Genomic DNA, 15,936 nt, shown 5'->3' with positions numbered 1-15,936 from the left:
TCTTGGTTGGCCCAATCATCTCCGTAATACCATTTTAAAATAAATAAAACACCTATGCAGCAATAGGCCTCACCTGCGAGGACGGGAGCAGGAGGAAAGAAGTGTGCTTGCCTCGGCAGGCTGTAGTTACTGCCGGATTTCCTGAAACAAGGTCCAATCAGCGAGGGCAGGATGCGGCAACTGTTTGTATTTGCTGGTTCTGCTGCTGCTTGGCAGTGTGTGCTTGTGATGGGAACAACTTCAGGATTTAGTGACCCAATCGCTCCTCTTTTCTGTAATGGCCGGGGCCGACAACACCAGCCACCCCCAATCGATCCACACTTCAGTGTCAGTGCGCGCCCATAGCCTGGAGGAGGGCACACTGCATGTGCGCCCATGGGCCTGGCTGGCGCCAGCGGCGCCGGCGTCACCTGGGGCTGGGGGAAGGTAATAAAGCAACAAATGTTGCTAATTTATTTGCCAATTGCCCTGCCCTGTCTGAGGGCCAAGGCCCGGGCCGTTTCTTGGCCCGGGCGACGGTCAACTGCCCAGGGTGCAATTGCCACGGTCCCTCGAGCCTCTGGAGTGGATGGAATTCCCCAGTTGGTGGGGTGGCGCATTGACGTTGGGAAAGTTACGCAGGTCAGGTGCTGGCGCTGCCCCTTCCGGCTGTAATGTCACGTAGTACAAAAGTACTACGTGACATTACAGAAGTCAGAGGTTCCCTCTGACCACTTTCATGCCACTTGGGGTGGGGGGCATTTGCACACCAATAAAAACACTTTAGGTCCTCGTGCAGCTAAAACCAGCCCCTTCCATCACAATGCCGCCAGGAAACTGCTAATGGTGGCCCATTAGTCACTAAATGGTTTCGTGCTGGCATTGAGATGGGAGGGGAGGTGCAGTGGGCCGTGGGGAGTGGGCATGCCTTGCACGGACGCACCGTGGGACCCGACACTGTACAAACGGAGACCCATTTGGGCCCATGGTGCGTCCCTGCAAGCTCAGAAAATGGCCAAAATAATAGTTTAAAGCAGCGCTATTTCTTTCATGCCACTTCTTTTCCAAACTATATATCAATTACACTTTAAACCACTTCCATGGTAATGGTGATGAGTTACTTCACTATGCGGATAATAGTTTTGACCAGTGTTGCTGAGCAAATATTCTTTAAGCCACAAACCGGGTTATTTATTTATTTATGCAATGTTTGTCGGATACATGGAGACATATAATTTATTTATTTATACAATGTTTGTCACAACCTGTATCCGACACACATTGCATAAATAAATAAATAAATATGCAGGTACCCAACAAACATTGCATGAATAAAGAAATAATCCTGGTCCATGTATCCTTACAACAGTCAAGACTTTACTGTATCAAAGCATACACTTGATTCCCATTCAAAGAATGTTAAAGTGATTGTTTATTGGGTTCAGGTGTCTCCTTGTCATTGCCCTTTTGGCTTAGTTTGCCTCCAAACCCTCTTCAGCATCTTGTGTTCTTTGTTGGTTGTATATACTGCATCCTATGCCATATTCATGGTCTCTTGGTGTGCCCAGTCCTCATTATCTGCAGCCTAAGTGGGACCGGGGCATAAAATTGTCTTGGGCACCAGTGAAAAAATGGCCCAGCGTTGCAAATGGCAATTCATTCCTTGTGTGACGGACTGTTTGACTTTGGGTAGGAGTTCCTTAGCGGTCTAGTTTGGGAATGGCGTGCAGGGTTCAGTGTGAGTGGTGCGCGGGGTGCGGCGGGAGTGAAGCGTGGGGTACATTGGGAGTGGCGCATGGGATGGGATGCGGGGGGGTGCAACCCTATTGTTTCACCCTGGGCACCAAATGGACTAGAAACTGCCCTGGCCGAGGCACAAGCAGTGCCAGTGGTAGAATACACGTGTAACACATTTGTTTCCTAACATTATAAAAATGAACAGGCACATTCGTTTATATAATGTTAGGAAACAAATGTGTTGCACGTGTATTCTAGCACTGGCACTGTGGACTGCTGGTGCAGCGCCCCCTAGAGGCTGACTGACGTCAGGCAGCCGCCTGGGCTGCCTGATGCAAAGACCGGCCCTGCCCAAAAGTCCTCCAAGTACAGCCCTTCCTTGCACATCATCAAACAACATAAACATTCGATTTTCACTGAAGGAGGGACCATCTGGAATCTATACCAAGTGGCAGTGTATGAGAAAGTGATTCCTCAGACAATCAGAACATCAACATGGCTCAAATCTTACACCGCCTAGAATGTCATCAAGAATATCAATAATGATTGCCCAAGTCTGGAACTCACATCCCACATCCCACTGTAGAAATGGAATTCTCCATGGGTGGATGCCTATATTATTTCTGATATATGTTACCCGTTGCATTTTTTGTATTGCATACCTGTGTTTCTTATATATGCCACTTGTTACATTTAAATGTATTGCAGAACTTTTCATTTCCACAATTGTGTTTTCATATTACACTATATGTGACGGCACTGGTCCAGATGCAGGGCATTGTTGTTTTTCAATGTATTAAATGATGTTTCATTTCCCCACTGTATTTTAAACGTGTTACCAACCCAGGCGACAGCTAAAAGCTGCCAGTTTTATGGCCAGCCTGTGACCCCCACCCCTTCTATCACATGGATGGCTGCGTTTGTCATGGAATCTCTTCCTGAGAAATTATTCCCCTCCCCTCTGGAGGGGGAAAGCAACAGCTAGGTAGGGAGTATCTGTCCCTGTCTCGCCAGCCTCCCCATCCAGTTTAAAATCTGCAGTCTTAGGTTGCCCCTTCCACCCTTCCTTGGACTACTTCCTTACCTCCCCAGTAAACAGCATCTGTTGTCACCTAAACCCTGTGATCCTCTCCCCTTCCTTCCTGCCTGGACTCATGAAAACAGCTGTGGTCCCCATGGGGGTGGGTGAACGAGCCCTTAGATCTCATTCCTTAGCTGTTGTCCCTGAGTATTTGCTCTCCTGTCCCCTCTTCCTTTCACCAGCCCCTCTGGATCATGGAACAGGTGTGTGGGAACCATTGTGTCCATTGTAGGATGTTTGCCCACCTGTCATGTCCCTGGACCCTTCCTCCTTGGTCCCTCCATCACCTTCCTGGGACAGCTGAGGATGGCGGCAGCTGTGACACCCTATGAATCTCCACCCTTTTCCTGTCACTTGGGACCTGGAAACTATTTTGCCCATCAGGGGAGGCAGGAGAGGTCAGGCGGGCTCTGCAGGGGTGGCACAACAGCCTTATAAGTGGACAGAGGACCAGGGCTCAGTCTCTTTTTGGTTGCAGTGCTGTGCTGGATGAGTGGATGAGGGGAAGAGGAATTACAGAGGCCCTAAGAAGCTACACTTCTCCCAGTCTGGCCTACTCAGCTTTCTTTCACCTTGTGCCTGGTACTTCCCAACCTGCTCTCCTCTCCCCCTGCCCCACTATCTCTCTTTTACTCTGTCTTTGTCTCTCTCTCTCTCTTTCTCTGCTATTGTCTCTCTCCCCTCTGTGTCATTCTCTCTGTGCTGCTCTATCTCTCTCTGTGCCACCCTCTCTCTCTCTGTGCCACCCTCTCTCTCTCTGTGCCACCTCTTACTCTGTGCCTCGCTCTCTCGCACTCTCTCTGTGACTTTCTCTGCTGCTCTCTCTCTCTCTCTGTCACTTTCTCGCTCTCTCTGTGCCACCCTATCTCTCTAGGCTGCTCTCTCTCTCTGGGCGCTGAGTCTTGTAATGATCTCCTTCCCCCATCTGCCTCCTTCATGCCACAGTGCTCCCCATGTGGACATTGAAGAGAAAGCAGGATCAAGAGAGGCATGGGAGCAGGCCATACCGGGCAGGGGTGTTACTAGGTCTGGAAAAGATCTGGGCTACAATAATGTCTGGACTGTTGGGACTCAGGGCTAGCTTGCCTTTTGGTTGTAGCCCCTGAGCTTCTATCCTGGGCTACAACCAAAAGACCCAGGGCTGTAGCTTCCTCAACTCCCCTAGCAATGCCTCTGATCCCGGGTACTGATTTTATTTGGAGCTCTGCTACTGTTTAATAAATCCTGCACCATTCTACCTAACTTACAACTGCTTACAACCCTGGTACCAGAAACTTTCCAACCATCACAATGGCCTCTTTGGATTGACAGATGGCTTTCAATGTCATTCTCAGGTGGCTGGACAATTGAATAGAGTCATTGAATGTGGTGGACATGCAGTGAAACCTGTCTCTCATCTATTGAGGGTCACATCATTTTGAATGCCTTCCAGTCTAGCCTCTCCTTGGTAAATTCAATAGTGCATCACACCTGGGGCCTCTATGGTACCAAAACATTTCACATATCCACCTAATCTAAAATCTCACCAGTGCAAAGACAGCAGGTACGTCTGAATCCACAGTATAATATGATATAGTATTTATAATGCGCCTGTACACAAATGTTTCTAGGCGTGACAAGACAAGGAGGGGGAAACAGGGGGAGGACAAAACAACAAGCTTACTAGGCCTTGTGTCATTCAGATCACACACGCGCGGGGAAGGGGAAGTGAGTGCAAAAAGGTGGGGTGGAGAAGTGCAGGTAATCAAAATGTGCAGCCAGTGGGGTGGCTAGTGCAGGTAATCAAAAGTGCAGCCAACGGTGGCTCATAAGTGCTTGGAGGGTTACAGATATAGACCACAAGTGCTGGGGTAGCCATGAGGCGGTGTGAGGTGCAACTAGACAGTCAGGGACCTGGGCCCAAGTTCCGAGGGTGGCCTGGTGACCAGTGTGTGGAACAGATGGGTCATCAGCACGGGAGAGGCAGAGAGAAAGGGGAAGCAAAGAGGAAGGTCTTGAGTTGCTTCCGAACCGGAGATGTTTATGCTCAAGTTTAAGAGAGGTAGGGAGGCTGTTCCAGAGGGATTCACCAGCAGAAGAAAGAGATCTGCCCCAACTCTCTGCTTGGAAAAGCAGATGACACTCAGAGCGCTGGAGGTGGATGAGCAAAGAGCTCGAGAAAGACGATACTTAGGAAGAGATAGTTGGAGGTATTGCAGTCCCAGGCCCCAGAAAGCCTTGTGGAGAATGTAGAGTGTCTTGAACTTGATCATTGTCACCACTGGGAGCCAATGAAGAGATTTCAGGGCTTGAGAGGTAAGTTCCCTGGGCTTGAGGCCAAGGACAAGTCTTGAGAGAGAGAGAGGTTGAACATCCAGAGACAGAGGTTAGACCCCTGGGGGACAACACAGGTAGAGAGTGAGAGAGAGAGAGAGAGAGAGAGAGAGAGATAGAAGACAGGAAGGACCCCAGTTGGACCTGAGAGGGTCGGTGAGCGAGAAAAGAGGTCAACCAGGTTAGGCCCTAATCAGTGATACCAAGGTTATCAAAGAGGCGCTTGAGCAGGATGGCATGGTTTACCGTGTCAAAATCAGAAGAAAGATCGAGGAAATGAGGACAGAAGGAAGGTTAGAATCAAGGTTGGAGAGCAGGTCTTCACAGATGTTCAGGAAGCAGTTTCCATGCTTCTGGCTGCTCTGAAGCCAGACTGAAGGTCATGGAGGCAACCAACAGATTCAGTATCAAGGTTAAGCTGGGATATGGCCAGCTTTTCCAAGAGTCTTCCCAGGAAAGGAGTGATAGAGATCGGGCGATAGTTAGCCGGAGAAAAAGGATCAGCATAGGGCTTTCTTAAGAGGAGGTGCACAAGGGAGTGCTTCAGAGGGGAAAGAAAGGATCCAGTGGCAAAAGAGTGATTGCAGAAATTGGCCAAGGCTGGAACAAGGGTGTTGATGTGGTCCTTGATGGTTCTGGAAGAACAGGAAAGAAGCTGTTTTGACAAGACTTTCATAGATCAGACTTGGCTATAAATGTCATCAGGGATGAACAGTGGAAAGGAAGAGAAGGGAGGTGGAGAGGCGGCCACAATAAGGCCAGGAGTGGAGGAGGAGGAGGAAGAGGAAGAGAGGGTGAACAAGATGTCCTGAGTTTTAGTGGTGAAATGAGAAGCCAATGCCTTTCAGAAGGCCTGTGAGGGGAGAGGAGTGATAGACACTGCAGCAGGATTGGGCAGCTCCTTGCAGATTTTGAAGAGTTCGGCTGAGTTGTTAGATGCTCTAGAAACGCAGGCTTGGATGTGAGCTCTCTTCTTGGTGAGGACAGAGAGTCTGTTCTGCCTTTGGAGCAGTCTGCAGACCAGTTTGTCAGAGGGTGCACCTGTTGCCCTCCGCTTCCTCTCTGCCACTCTACACTTGCATTTAAGGGTGACGAGGTCGGGGTCGTACCACGAGTTGCACTTGGATTTGGGCATCAAGCGGATCCTCATGACATCAAGAGTGTCAGAGATAGAAAGACGAAGGTTGGAAAGGGTTGTGTCAGGGTGTGAGTCAGCCAAAAGTGCAGAAGGAGGGGAGAAGATAACAGCAAAAGCCTCCACTAACACTTGCGTTATGGCATGAATAACCCTCATCAACATGACATGATTTACACCCTACCCCACCCTTTCTCCCACCAAACTTTCCTCCCCACCCCCCTCTTGCAGAACCTGGTGCCAAGTGGCCACCATAATTGGCAGGCATTGCTCTATATAAGATCCAATTACATTACATGCATTAAACAACGGATGCAAATCAAATATTTGCTACAAAACACGTAATTGCAAGGCTCTCAAAATTATTCTTTTCAGTCTAAAGGGAAAGATTTCACATGAAAAAGTAAAAGAAAATTACGCTAAATGCTACATTACATTTTATGAAAATACAAAAAAAGGTTTCAGTTCAATGAAGTAAAAGTGTTAGGCAACCTAGAAGACAGGGATTATGATTCAAATACTTTTTTTTTTACTAAGTATTGGAGCTCTGTCATTAGCATAAGCGAGATATTTGATTTGAAAAAAATATTTTGACAAACCTCATTACATTTAGAGAACACATAGAAAATATGGGATCGTATGGAACATCACGAAAGCATCACAAAATAAATTATTTTCATTAAAAATAATTCCAATAGAGACCTCAGTTGTCTGCGTGCATGGTTACAAAAATAAAGATGTTGGAGGATAACACAATTTGAGGTAAATACCCAACAAAGTCAGCGCTCTTAACCAGATCATGTGTATTTGTTCACTTAAAGGGTTTTTGCGGGTAATCCTCACCTTGAATGTCTGTAAGAGATTGGATATCACATAGCACACCGTAGAATTAGGCCTAGTAAGGGAGTGATAGTCTTCCACTAGCACGTCAGGACCTGTCTGAAACTTCATGGGCTCCTGTGGGAGACAAACTACTTGTCCTTGACCTCCTCCTGACCTGCTTTTATTCTACTTCTTTTGCATGGGTCCCACCCCATGCTTCAGTCCTCATATTACTTTTCTCCACATATCCCTTCCTCCCCACTTAGGACACCATCCTTTCATACAATACTTAGGCAGTGCCGTTTTCTTTCCTTCTTTAGTTTTGTCCCAGTCCCTGTTGATCTCTAACCCAAGAGAAATCCGTTGCTCCTCTTCTTTTTTAAGGGGACACCCAGGCCTTCACAGTGTCCTGAATGTAAACAGGTGGTTCCAGTCTGTGCATTGATAGCCAAATACTTCTTGAAATAATTACTCAGGTCCCCAGACTCTTGCCTTATGCTTGTCTATGGTGATGCCCTGGGCACTGCAGGTCCCAGGACAGGTCCAATGACCCAGGACTGTCTCGAGCCGGAGGGTGTGGGGGGCTAGCAGTTGGGCCCATTTATCGTGCCCTTAGATAATGCCCATTATGTGTGCTCTCTGAATGAGATGGGAGAGAATGGTATCTGATCCGTCTTGGACATGCTCAGTGTTAGGTGGCAGCATGCCAACCCAGATGTAGTCCAGTTCTGTACAAGTCACTAGGCAGTCATCACATGTCCGGCGGTAAAAGTGCCGGTCCGGGAAGTCAGGCACCGGTAAAATGTTAATCCCCATTCCCATAGATTCCCATAGGACTCTATGGGAGTGAGGAACACGGAAGCACCAGCACTGTGCTGCCATGTAACACTGTGGGTGGGCGGGGCAACACCTGCCCGCAGAGTCGTACTGTGCTGGCCCGTTAACAACGGTGCCAGTAGGCTTACCAGCAACATTGTTACCAGACTGGCACAGCCGGAATGAAGCCCACTGTATTAAATATCCCCTTTTACAGTGAGTTCTCAACCATCAAAAATGGGCTAAATTCTGAATCCTTCTTAAAATAATCTCATAGGAAAATAATTTTGTACATACTTCAAGGGCTTGCAGTCAGAAAAACTTAAAGAAATACTCAGGAACCCATTCCCTTGACTGTAATGTCACGGATCTACAGGGGATGGGTATAAATGTTAGTACAGGGAGTACAGGAAAATATGAAAAAAAACATTAATTTGTTAAAAAAAACCTCTACAGAATTCTTTTTCAGGGGGTAGCAGATAGGAGCCATTAAAAAATCTGACAAACATTTCTCGAGACCCTGTCATTTCAATGTCAGAATTACACACATACTTATATTACTTCAGAGCTGCATTTGGTATCATTTAAGCATTTAATGGTACTGTCAGGTAGGATGTCAAACTCTCGCCCTCAGCTTACTTCTGACTGGCTCTCGAACATTAAATTCACTGACAAATGGTCACCTGGAAGGTCTGATAATCTTCTCCAAAGCAGTTCATAAGTCTTGCGTGGGCAGGCTATCTCATTCATACCGATATCTCCAGGTACCCGCCAAAAACGGGGATGCTTATTCCCAGGAACCTTTAGGGGACCCAAGGGATCAGCTTGTATTCCTTCTACAAACAGACTCTGGTTATCACTGGCAGAGATCAGGATCCACAGGATTCCTGACATCAGAAGTGTATCATGAAAGGTCGCTGAAGTGGAATTTACCCCGGAATTGCGGCCAGAGCACTGGTAGGGCAACATGGCAGCATGAATGCCTGTGTATGTGGAGGCAAGAGCTTGGTGCGACAGGTACATTGAGGGTTTGGGGAAGCATGGAGTGTTGATGGCAAAGGGGGTAGGATGGTCACTGCTGTGAGGGCTTTGGGGGTGCGAGAGTGCCGGTTGGAAGCGATTTAGATTTTTCTTTCTTTGCAAATCCTGCTATTACATTTTGTGTTGCTGTACAAGAGTTTCCCACTTTTTATATGTATGGGAGCCTCTTGGGGAGGCTTTTGGAGATAATAATAACCCAAAATTGTCTAATTACTTGTTATGTTCATGTGGCCGATAACAGACACATTTAAAATCACTGTATCTAATGATATTTCTTTCTTCTTTCAGCTGCTTTCTTTGGGTTCTCCTTGGCAGAAACAGGTACATGTTCTTCTTTCTAAATTATGGGCTAGTGTGGGAAGTGACAGTTGCTTTTGACATTATTGGTCTTTTTTTTCTGCCAGAAAATGCTCGCATCGAATATGTTTTGAAATTCAAATGAGTAGAGTCCACGTTCCATCTAAATTGTTTTCCTGTGTGTATACCGGTTGAACATTTTGAGCATGTGTGCTCCTTAGTGGCTTCACCAAGCAGTCAATTGGTAATTAATGTGCATTGTGCCATAAACAGTATCCATCAAATTGGACAGTGTATGGGACTTTCGAACACTGTTTTTGCAGTTGCATTTAATATGATAACTCCACTCTGTGTTCCAATATTGTGGGGTAAAAAAACATCTCCTGAATTAAGGGTACAGATACAAAGGCAACAGACCCATACGCATGTGATGGTCAATTAGCCCACGATAAGGCACAGGAGAATGCTCAATAATGATATTAAAGATGTCTTGTGGGACCACCATGGGACACAGGCAAGATGGCTGCCTAGGGCTGGAGTTCCGCTCGCAACTGCAAAATCATGCAATTTGTCTTCGCTCAACAACAGTTTATAAGGACACCCAGAACAGTTTTGGACTCTACCCACGAATGAAAAGCACAGAAGATTTCGGCATCTGACAAAACTGCGTGTGAGCAATGAGGAGGCGACTCGGAGTCCGGAAGGCTGGGGAGAACGGCTCAGGCCTGCTGAAGGTTCTTAAGCGGAAGAGAGGACCGCACACCGAGGCTGTGGCCTGGCGCTGGGTCTACTGCTGCTGTTGGTTGCCTGGAGTTGAGGAGCATGATGGGCCACCTGAGTCTGTGGGCAATGGTGAAGTGACGGCCCCGGAATCGGGGTTTGAAGTTGTATTCCCATGGGCCAGCTAAGGTCGGCTGCCACCACGGTGTATGATAAAGTTGAGTTGCACCGCTACGTATCTCTGGGAGTGGTGCTCTGTGACAACTCTGGCCAGCAAATGGAAAGCGAATCACAGTTTTTCTAGGCTGGAGAACGCCACCTTGGACTCACCTTAGAGATATAGAAGAATCTATCACATGTGGAGCTATTTCGGGGAACCTGCACATGGACAGAGGATCTTTATGGGGCAGGGCAGACACTAAGCAGGGCATTTCGATATTTGTGAAGAAATAAAAGGTGCTGCACACAGGTGTCCAAGTGCCCATATGAAAATTATATATCATTGTGGCTAACCCTTTGTGTTAATGTTTGAGCTGGCAGAGGAGAAGCATTGTGTTTGGACACAAAGATATTCTGAGACTTGTGCCAGAGGTAAAAGAACAGAATGAGTAGAATGAAGTCCCGGAGAAAGGGGTGGTGCCTGACACGGAGGGACTTGTCCTAAGATGTTGGGTAGAACATTTAAAAAAGCTGAATACTCCCTCTCCAAAACAATTATGAATTTGAGCCATTTCTTTCCTTTGAGGTCCTTATGGGGAGGGGTAGAAGATGAAGATGAAGATTGATAGGAGGTTCGGCTTATAAATTACAGAATAAAATGTCATGTTATGTAAGCGGTCTTAGACAGTGCCCTTCTGCAAGTATTGGTGACCTCACTACCCTGAATGAGTAACACCAAAACATAATAAAGAATGCTATTTTGGTGGTCAGTGCGCTAGAAATGAAAGTTGATGCAGAACTATTTTTGAGGATGTTGGATGGGTTTTGTGGTGAGGAAGCACAGTGGACGGGTGGCAAAACCACATATTTTTTTCCAACTGAGGCTCAGTTGTCTAAAAGTGTGAAGTCGATGGTTCCTGTGGTGGGCGGTAGTGAAGAAGGGAATCCAACTACAGCCAACAGCGGGGTTCATGAGTGCTCCAAGTCCACCACTATAGACGACAATTCGTTATTGGAGTTATGCTACTCATTGCCAAAAAGTATTGTTGCGGCTGCTGTTGCGGAGGACTGAATCGATGTTACGGCTAAAACACCTCTGACCGTGGAGGAGTAAATGCCCATGTGAGATCAGGCGCCCTCCCCGACCCCCTGCACCCACTCTTCCCGCCAAAAGCTCTCAGCTTCCCTTGTGGAGAGTGACGTGATGGAAATCATCAGTGATGGAAATGATGCTTATGCAGAAATTCAATCATTTATGACAACAGTACAGTTTGCAATGAAAATATTGTTAAAATTATGGGGTAAAATAAATGAGGATAGGAAATTAAGTGAAGTGGCTGCATTGGTAGTTGTAGATGAAGTACGGGAATCAAAACCGGTGCAGAAAATTAAATAACCAGCTGGATGCACAAGTACAAACTTAAGTTAATATTTTGTCACCCAATGTGACTGCAGAGGCCTACCTAACACATAAACAGCGGCGGGAAATTAGACAGCAGAATATACGACGTTGGCAAAATAAACCTAAGAGGAGCTGCAATGATCCGGCTGGTAGAGTGAGCCTTGTAATATGCCAAGCCCAATGAGGTGATTGCTGAGGACAGCCAAACTGAGGACACTGAGGTTGAATTGGATGGCATTGCAGTAGTGCCGATTTTGAGGACAGGTGTTCCACTCACGAGCGACATAAACGAGCTTTGGAGTTTAATGAAGGCATTGGCCGTGATAAAGCTATACCTGAGTGAGTAGAGAATTGATGTACGAACATGGTCAATAGCAAAACCTTTACGTTTTAACATGCAATGAGTGGTGAATAGTAAAAAGAGGATGAATAGACCAGATGTATTACATGTATTACAATTAATCCCACCGCTGCACGTCCTGGATACCAGGGACTTGGTCCTCTTGATTGTGAAATTGCTTATGTCTCATTTATTCATTGTTATGTAGACACAGCGCTTATGATTCGGGGTCATTGGACAACGTTTCTCACACTAGGGAATGAGCTAGACATGATAATTGACCCTCCGACTGCCATCGGTATGTCTGAGGTGAATAGGTTATCTGAGCACCTAAAAATCACCAAGAATGTTGGTTGTATACAAATTGTTTGTATTACAACTGTTCGAATGACAATTGACCTTTTCACAATTGACCGAATTGTGAAGGTCAATTGTAACATATATGCGGGGGGAAACCCCCCGTAACCCCCCATCCAAACCCCATATATATATATATATATATATATATATATATATATATATATATATATATATATATATATATATATATATATATATATATATATATATTACCAAAGTACCAAAGCGATATATATATATATATATATATCAGAAAACAAAACCCCGTACCAAGGTGCAGGAAAAGTGGATGGCACTCCGGGAAGAGGTTTGGATTTGAAGAGTCCTTTCCAAACACAGAGTCAGGAAGTCAGGATGTTTGCAGGCAGAAAATAGCTTTAATGATTATAATGTCCAGAGAGAGAAAAAGACACGAAAACAACGACGCGTTTCGCGGCAACAAACCGCTTGTTCACGTTAGGGGGATATATATATATATATGCGGTCAATTGTGAAAAGGTCAATTGTGACCCTTTAAATTCGGTCAATTGTTCATTTGAACAATTGTAAACAAACAATTTGGGTAATACCAGAATTTTGCAGGGAAATTAGGGAAATTGATAATTAGGGATGTCTCCCAAGAGCATGCCTGGACGTTTTGAAATGGCTCTTTGGTCTTGTGCCCTATACCTCCCATCCATGATTCTGCTAAATTTCGACCTGGAACACACAAGGTTATAGCCATGTACTAACTTCAGCCGATTCCCAAATGTATTAACCAATGATATATTTTTATTGCAGGAGTGCTGGCTAACTTTGCAAAAAAGAGGGAGAGATGGGCTGACTATATGTTGGACTCCTGATAGGGGTTAAGAATACAATGAAAAATGTGCTAAAGTGGCAAATAATTTGGAAAACATTCTTGCCATCGAAATGGACGTCAGAAATGAGGAAAGGCACTGTAGGTTACTGATACTTAATATTTAGGACCCGCAGAGGGTCTATATAGAAGACATATTTGAAGGTATCTCTGAATTGTTGGGAGAGTGGATAAATGACGAAAACTGTGACTTGGTTTTACTGAGTGGAGTCCTGAGTGCCCGTTGCATCAGCATAGAGGTCGGTATGGAAGCCAAATGCGTCCGTAGGGAAAGTATATGTTACAGAATAAGGGGAATAATCAGGGTAGATTATGGACGGAATTTTTGAGAGACTGGCAGTTTGTTATGCTGAACGGCTGAATTTTAGGAGACTGCACCGGAAATTATACATGGGCCTGTGGCCAAAAGAGGGCAACCTTAGATTATGTTTCCACTAGTCCTGGCTTCCTGCCCACGGTCGATAGCCTGATGGTGGAAATCATTCAATACAGTGATCATGCCATCTTGACGCTGTGCTCTTCCTCGAGTGTTGGTGGAGAAGAAACTATTTAAGTTGGCGATGTGGATGCTAACTCAGGAGGAATTAAAACGTTTTGGTCAGCTAAAAATAAAGATAAGGTTAATGCTTGTAGGGGGAAATTTCCAGAGGATCGGCTCGTACTGCGTGAAGAAATGACTGCAGATGAAAATGTGGAATGGCTGGCACACTTGTCTGCAGGGATTGCTCTGTCGGAAGCAAAGTATGTTGCGAATGAAGGGCAATATGGTGATAGATTAATCGATAAGTAGATTAGGGAAGCAAAACGAGTAAGGCGTAGCGATATCAGGTATGTCAAAAAAAATGTCCCTGACTCCTCCATGCTGGGTAGCAGGATCAGGTCAATCAAAAGTAAATATCGTAACTGGATTAAGTGGTGGAGAGGGTCTTGCCAAAATGCTAGATGGCAAAGGATGGTTGCTGTAATAAAAAGGGGTGATTCTAGGAGTATATGGGAAAAGTTGGGTACTGCGAATGGGGATAAAGCAAAGAAAGTGACCAACCCTATTGGTGAGATTCAGTGGTGTGGGTTTATTAGTAAACAAATTATCATGATGGTCAACACCCTCGGAGTAAAGGAATCTATTTTATTTTATTGTGCTTTTGTAAGGCGTTTATACATCAAGTAAATTGTGTTTCAAAGCACCCACAAGGCAGCAGGGAGGGAACACGGGAATGAGAAAGCAAAAATACCCATGAAAGATAGAGGCGGACCTACTAGGCCTTCTATGCATTCAGAATGTGCAAGTGCAGAGAGAGAGGAGGGAGTGGGGGTAAGTGCTAGGTCTCCGTCTCATTGACCGGGACAGCATACAGACAACGATTAAAAGGTTGAAAGGATCAAGGGCACCAGGCCCAAATGGTTTAGCCAATGTGTGCTTAAAAGTAACCCCGTTGTCTGGGCTAAAATTCTGGAAATATTGTTCTGGAGAATTTGTGTGGAGGGTATAAATCTGGGGTCCTGGAGACAATCTATATTAATACCTGTTTTTTTAAAAAAAAGAATACGATCTTTGACTGCAAATTATAGGTCGCTGTCCATGTTAAATGTTACAGGGAAAATATTTTCCTCTTTCCTATTGAGGGAGTTACACAATTGGGTTGATGCAGCCTATTTTCTGGATAGATACCAGACTGGGTTTAGAGCAGGCTGAGCGTCTGCCATAATCTATGATTGATTTGTTGTCTGGTAGCGAGAGCAAGAAGTAAGTCTTGCTCTGCTTTCTATGCACTTTTTGTGTATTTTCGAACCAGCAGCTTTTGACTCAGTTGTCAGGAAGAAACTGTAGCAAAAGTTGGACTGCTTGGGTTGCCTTGAGGGATTCTTATGGATGTTAAAATTGTTACACGAAAATAATCAGGTGCAGAAAAGGCTGGATGCCAAGGGGGCCACAATGCCCCCAATCCCATGACCAAAGGGGTTGAACAGGGGTGTGTATTGGCCCCACTGTTGTTTAACCTATATTTGGCAGATCTCCCAATAAGACTGTTGGCAGCTGAGAATTGTCTCCCCACGGTAGGCGTGTCAAATTGTGTATGTATGACATATGCTGATGACCTAGTGATTTATGATCAAACATTTTCGAGGATTTCGAGGTTGGTACAAGAGCTATGATGAAATGCCAAAGAAAATCATTTGATTATTAATATGAATAAAACCAAAATGATGCAGTTTGATAATCGGCTTTCACCCTGTCCTAAGATGATCCTAACCGAAGGAGGAATAGGATATGTGGAAAATTATATTTATCTTGGGGTTGAGACCAGATCTGCAAAGGGATAGGCTGAGCTGATCAGCTCTAGAAGTAGGAAAGCTCTCCAATTTACTGTCTTGATTGAAAAGTTTGCTAAACAGATGGCAGGATATTCCCTGGATGGCTCTATCGGGTTGTATAAGCAACGTTTTTGTAGAGCAATCTTATACGGTCTCCAGGCACTGATCTTAAAGGACCTTTATTAGTTACAGGTCTTGGAAGGCAGATTTGGGAAAACATTTTTAAGGTCTCCCCAAGCAGTTTCTCTGGAAATACTGAGGTTGGAACTTGGTTTAATATGTATGCAGGCTCTGTTTTTAAAAGAAAAACAGGGAATTGTATTCATTAAGGCTATGACCAATCCCAAATGCCCTTTGCCCATGATGCAAAAAACAATGTATTTAAGGATTCTATTGGCAAGTAATTTGAAAAAATAGTGTGGTTCCCTGATTGGGATTGTAATAATGTTTTACTGTTAAGGCAACATTTTGAGAAAAAACTTGAACAATGGGATTGTAATTGTAATTATGATCATTTACCAACACAGAAAAATTATAAGGAAATATTGAATGTTGTACATAT

At 45.1% G+C, this 15,936-nt stretch overlaps 1 protein-coding gene across 4 annotated transcripts in view; it reads left to right on the top strand.

The window, feature by feature from the left end:
• The window catches only part of LOC138453575 (scavenger receptor cysteine-rich type 1 protein M130-like), a 500,179-nt gene that overhangs the window by 33,407 nt on the left and 450,836 nt on the right, over positions 1-15,936 (top strand). For all 4 annotated transcript variants that reach the window (XM_069606566.1, XM_069606582.1, XM_069606572.1 and 1 more), the window contains exon 2: positions 9,213-9,245. In XM_069606566.1, the coding sequence (XP_069462667.1) occupies positions 9,213-9,245 (33 nt within the window). The remainder of the gene's footprint in view (positions 1-9,212; positions 9,246-15,936) is intronic.

This window comes from Ambystoma mexicanum, chromosome 1p (assembly GCF_040938575.1).
Source record: "Ambystoma mexicanum isolate Mex_15411 chromosome 1p, UKY_AmexF1_1, whole genome shotgun sequence".
Classification (NCBI taxonomy): domain Eukaryota; kingdom Metazoa; phylum Chordata; class Amphibia; order Caudata; family Ambystomatidae; genus Ambystoma; species Ambystoma mexicanum.
Note: the sequence above shows the minus strand (reverse complement) of the source record. Positions and strands in the feature narration are given on the sequence as shown.